Genomic DNA, 5,469 nt, shown 5'->3' with positions numbered 1-5,469 from the left:
TATATATATGTATGTATATTTTCTATAAAATTATGATAATAATCATAAAATAAATGTACAATGATATATATTCTAACTAAATAATTATTTTAATTAAAACTTATTTTATAATTCTTCTTAGCAACCGTCTTTAGATAATGTCACTTTTGAAATGGTAAACATTCAATATTATATATACTAGGAAAATTTCAGCTCGTTATTATTATAATTTATGAGATTTTCTCGACATATAGAAATATTTCGTAATGCTTCTAAGGTTGAATCCAAAGTTTGAGAGTGCAAATCCTGAGGTCATGATATTTGAATGGCGCAAGAAATACCACGATATAATATAAAAGAAATGATACTTCTATCTCATTGTGAAAGTGCACACGAATTATCGATAATACGAAAAATAATGTATTAAATATGCAGAAAGAAGAATTTCTTGTAAATATAACGAATAATATGATGAATATTATATTTTTCAGAGTATACATAGTTCATCATTGTAGTTTGTAAAATTAAATAAAAGAATTAAAAATTAGATTTTTTTTATTAAATTAGAATGTATCATTCATTTTAATTTTTTATTGTTGGTGACAAAATCTTTGAGGATGAAAAAGAATAAATTATTTTATTTAATATAATTACATGTTACGGTATTTCTCCATGTCGCCTATACAATATAGCACTAATTATAAATTTTTATGATTTAAGAAATGTAAAGATAACAAGAATAATCTGTGTTAAATAACAACAGCAATTGAAAAAAAAAAACAAACGTAACTTTCCTACATTCGCTTTTATCAAACGTTTATTACCAACAATAATCGAGTTCAATATAGATAGATGTGTAAGTGTTTATATGTGAAAACATTTTTTCACATATAAATAGATATGTTTATATAATCGCTGCATCATGCCAAACTGTTCTTCTCTACGATGCAGATATCTATGCGCAAATTGTAAGTGTAAGTTCGCAATCAGCGATGAAATAATTAATGTTGACATGATATTTATATAGCAACTATAAAAATTGATAAATCGACGCCACTCACGTTCGGTATGCTACAAGCATACAAGTCGGACCTTGAACTTCTTGACACATTTTGATAAATAACTGTTGTCAGTCTTTTAGCAGAGACAAAATAATAATCGCGATTACATTTTAAATATAAACGTGTCAACCTAAGGAAAGAATTATGTTCATTTCTAACTTTATTATTAATAATTTATTTTATAAAATATACATCTATATTTTAACTAATGTTACTTTACTACTTTAATTAATGTTTATTATTAAATATTTATTGCTTTAAATAATTATGTTAAAAAAATTAATGTACAAAATTTTGTCTATTTTTTGTTGTAAATATAATTTTAAATCATTTTTTAAACCATTTCTTCATTAGCTTGTTTTGAAAAGATGCTTAAGAGAATGTTTTTTAATATATTATTAAAAGTAATTTTTAAAGGAAGTTAAAATAATTATGAAATTTTACTAAAAATAATTATGAAATTAATAATGATATTTCATGATGGAAGTTTAATTTTCATGAAAATCATTAATAATTAATTGTTGGAAAAGTCAATAAAACAAATAAAAAAACAATAAAACGAGGTTATCACATTAACATTAACATGGCAAGACTTGTGCAAGAACCATCGCAATTTGCAATATAGTCAGTCCTTGTTTATTGCACTTAAAAATAATCTCATAATTTGATAAGGAGATTCAAATAAAGAAAATAGATTTAAAAATGTGTTTCATAAAAAAGTATGACTAAATTCTTTAAATTTTAAATCTTTATTTTGTTAATATTATTTTCTTAAAAGAACAACATTTAATATAAAAATATATAATGTTTTATATACCTATAAATTCTATATTCAGTAATATCACTGATATTAATTATATATAAATACTAAATATATAATGAAATAGTATGACAATCTAAAATTAAGTATTTTAAGATCAATATTTTTATGTCGAGAAAAAATAATTGAAGTCGAAAACAGAAAATGCAGAGGGACGGAAACTAAAACGATAAGAAGCTATGTGTGAGAGAGACTTCTTGATATTCGTTATATCATTAACAAAACATTAACAACATTGTACTGAGTCAAGGAAAGGGAAATTATCGCGGTTATCACCGTTTGTTGCATCTCCTCGGCAATAAATTCACAGCCTATCTTCAACAAAGCGTCTGCACTTGAAGAAAAGAAGAATTTGTTCATTTATCATCGTTATATTAACTATGATACATAGAAAATTCTATTACTGCGAAAATAAGCATTAATTCTAAGAAATATTTTCATATAATTTAAAATTAAAAAGCCTCTGTGATTATCATATATCGCATATAATAAATCAAGCAATGTGACGCGAAAATACTAATAAGAAAGTGATCTTTAACAGATCATTAACGGATGTTATATGTATCTCACCCACAGTTAAAAAAATCAAATATTTTATAAGTTGCGTTCTGTTATTCACTGTGAGTATGAAAATCTGTAGTATACGTAACGTAAACTATAGATTTTCAGTACTAATAGTGAATAACGGAATACAGCCATAATAAAAGATTACAAACGTTCATAATATTATTATAATATTATGAATATTTATATAATATTATTATATATAAAGAATACGCGATATACAACACGAATTTTAGTAATGTTTTGCAATCCAAGTTCAAGCTATCTCTTCAAAGAATTAATACTTTTCATTTTACAGGACGGAGCACCTAAAACAAAACACCGGAATATCTCGCAAATTAAACACGGTAGGGAAAAACGTTTCAGACAAAAGTTGTATGATTCAAAAAGGGACAAATAATGATAAAATCATTTTTTTTAAATCAACGATTTTTCAAGATCACATAAAAATTACCTTCTATAGAAATTATTATTTTTTTTAATGGATGATATGATTTTTTTACACAATATGGTTCCTCTAATTATTCTGCATATAAAAATATTAAGATAATGATATCAAAAAATCAATAGTTTATATTGATATTTTATACTTTATTGTGGCACATATTAACATAAAATATTAAATAACTCGTAAACTATTAATTTTTTGATAATCGTATCTTAATACTTTTATAACCAAAATAATAAGATAAGTCAATTGGCGGAAAAGAAACATATAATTGCTTATTTAAAAAATTATCCATTTTGCATACATATTTTTTTAAAGCAGCTATATATATATTTTTTTCCTTCAATTGATTCATCTCATTATTCATCATTATTCATCTCGCATGCAAACACACACAAAACCGTGCAAAAATACAAGACATTGCAATTATATGAAAATAGCAGCTTGTATTCGTAGCAGACAGCTCTTATTAAAACAAATAGAGGACTCAATGATTCAACTTGTGAAGATCGCCGAAACGATGGCAATTCGCATCTGCGTATCATAACAATTTCTTATCAATCTTATTAACAATGTAGGTTCAGTGTAACTAAACGCAGTCTATGATAATCGTTTCTGTTTTCGGTGTCAAGGCGTTTCATCAGAAGGTTCGCTGCTATCAGGCCGACCTTCGTATTACCGTGGAATGTTAATTCATTCGTGTCATGTATCGCCTCGAGAGAAACAACCTTACAGACCATCATCAACCCTCAGAAAGTCTCCCCAGCACAAAACGCAACTATAAAAATGGTGCACTCGCAAAAGCCAACCACACGCAAGATGCAACAAATTGGATAATGAACACTTATGCATTTTCGTGAAATATTGCGAGAACTTGTATGCAAATTTTGCACGAAATTTTGAAAATTTAAAATACGCAATAATCGATCATATGTGTGAAGAGAATAATGTGCGTTTGCAGTCTTATTATTGGAAGAATCATTTTTATCAAATCTCAACAAACTTTTTATAGCTAGATAAGATTTTATTATCACATTAAAAATATGTTTTAAACGTATTTTTATTTACCATTGATTTGGTTTGTTCCGTAGATGTCTTCAATTCATCTTGGATTCCGTCTTGTGTCATGATCACTTTCCTTTCGCAAAACCGATTCAAATATCGTGTATTGATCGAATCTTTCTCAAAAACTTGCATGTACCGCAGTGGAACTTAGTAACTCCAGTGACTCCGTGACGATCGTAATATCATCGATAACTGTAGAGTTCCGAACAGACCACCCAGTATATTTGTGATCCATTAAACATCGAAGAATATTATTTACGTCAATGCGATCGAGCGGTAAGATTTATTCTGAAAAATCAGATTTACTTCTGACTGTGTCTTAATTTGCACGCGAGTTTACAATATGAACAAAAGTACATATCATAACATTTCGCTGATGATGACCTCACATGAACAAAGCTAATACACAATACAATACAATTCAGTAAGCCATACTGTTTTCGCACATTTTTCGCTCGTAATTGTTTTAAGAGAGTTCTCTTAAAATTGTCTATTTCATGTGTTTGTTTTTCTTCGGATTTTTCGCGCCGGCAATCGATCCCGATTTCAATATCGATAACAACACAGAATTTAAATCGAATGTATCATAAAATTCGAAAAGCCCATTCCTCACCGATACCGAGAAACCTTTTCGAATGTTTCTCGAAAACTGTTTCGTTGCAAAAATATCACGAGTTTTTACAGCACGAGTCATTCCGAGCTTAACAGGATTCGGAGGATTTAATGTTCGATTTGGAGAACGTTTACTGTACTTTACGAAGATTTCATTTCTTTTTTTCTTCTTGCTCGTAGTGGATTTCTCGCGAGATGTATCAGGCTCTCTTTTAAATTCAGAGCGACAAAGTTGCGAAGGTGCCGTGGAGAAGTTGAGAAGAAACGTATGCGTGAAAACAGAGACAAGAAAAGGAGCCGGCACGACCGGCCGGCTCTTACGTACACTGACTTCTGACTGGTCGAGAACTAGTAGGTGACTCTGGGAACCCCTACCATATCGCATAGCAACCGCTCGTAAGGCGACTGATAACTGTTTGTACTTCGTCAGGCATCGACAGATCTCGCCGAACAGACATATGATGTACTGTACATGTGTGTACAAATACTCTATAAAAAAAAAAACAAGATTTAAATAAACAAGACATTGAAAAATAGTGTACAGGAGTAGAAACTTTGATCAATTTGAACGGACTGATCGGAAATAAATGTACAGACGCAATAGAAGAACTGGACTTTGTGTCTTATCGTTAGACAATACACTCTAAAGTTTAAATGGATAAATAGAAAGTTTTCTATCTCGATGAACAATTTATATTATATTCGTGTGTCACAGAAATAGAATACCAAAATATGTAGAAATTATCAAATAAAAAATTTAATACTTTTTTTATTCGGAAATAACGGAAATGTATATTTGAATATTGTAACAATATTTTTTTATTCCCATCATGCCCCAATCTTTTAATATTTGGAAAAGAATATATTTAAAACCTTAGAATGTCTGATTTTTTATAATATTGTTTTTATTGTATAATATT

The 5,469-nt window shown here is 28.4% G+C and overlaps 1 protein-coding gene across 3 annotated transcripts in view; it reads right to left on the bottom strand.

Moving 5' to 3' along the window:
* LOC108690158 (glycogen-binding subunit 76A) overlaps positions 1-5,469 on the bottom strand; it is a 23,383-nt gene that overhangs the window by 12,217 nt on the left and 5,697 nt on the right. Inside the window, exons 3-4 of one of the 3 annotated variants that reach the window (XM_018197318.1) lie at positions 4,875-5,038; positions 3,941-4,225 (exon numbers count right to left, since the gene is read on the bottom strand). The exons of 1 other annotated variant lie outside the window; for it this stretch is intronic. In XM_018197318.1, coding sequence (XP_018052807.1) covers positions 3,941-4,069 — 129 coding nt within the window. In that variant the 5' untranslated portion in view covers positions 4,070-4,225; positions 4,875-5,038. Of the gene's footprint in view, positions 1-3,940; positions 5,039-5,469 lie in introns of all 3 variants that reach the window. One more of the 3 variants, XM_018197317.1, reaches the window with a different exon arrangement.

This window comes from Atta colombica, unplaced genomic scaffold (assembly GCF_001594045.1).
Source record: "Atta colombica isolate Treedump-2 unplaced genomic scaffold, Acol1.0 scaffold295, whole genome shotgun sequence".
NCBI classification, from domain to species: Eukaryota; Metazoa; Arthropoda; class Insecta; order Hymenoptera; family Formicidae; genus Atta; species Atta colombica.
Note: the sequence above shows the minus strand (reverse complement) of the source record. Positions and strands in the feature narration are given on the sequence as shown.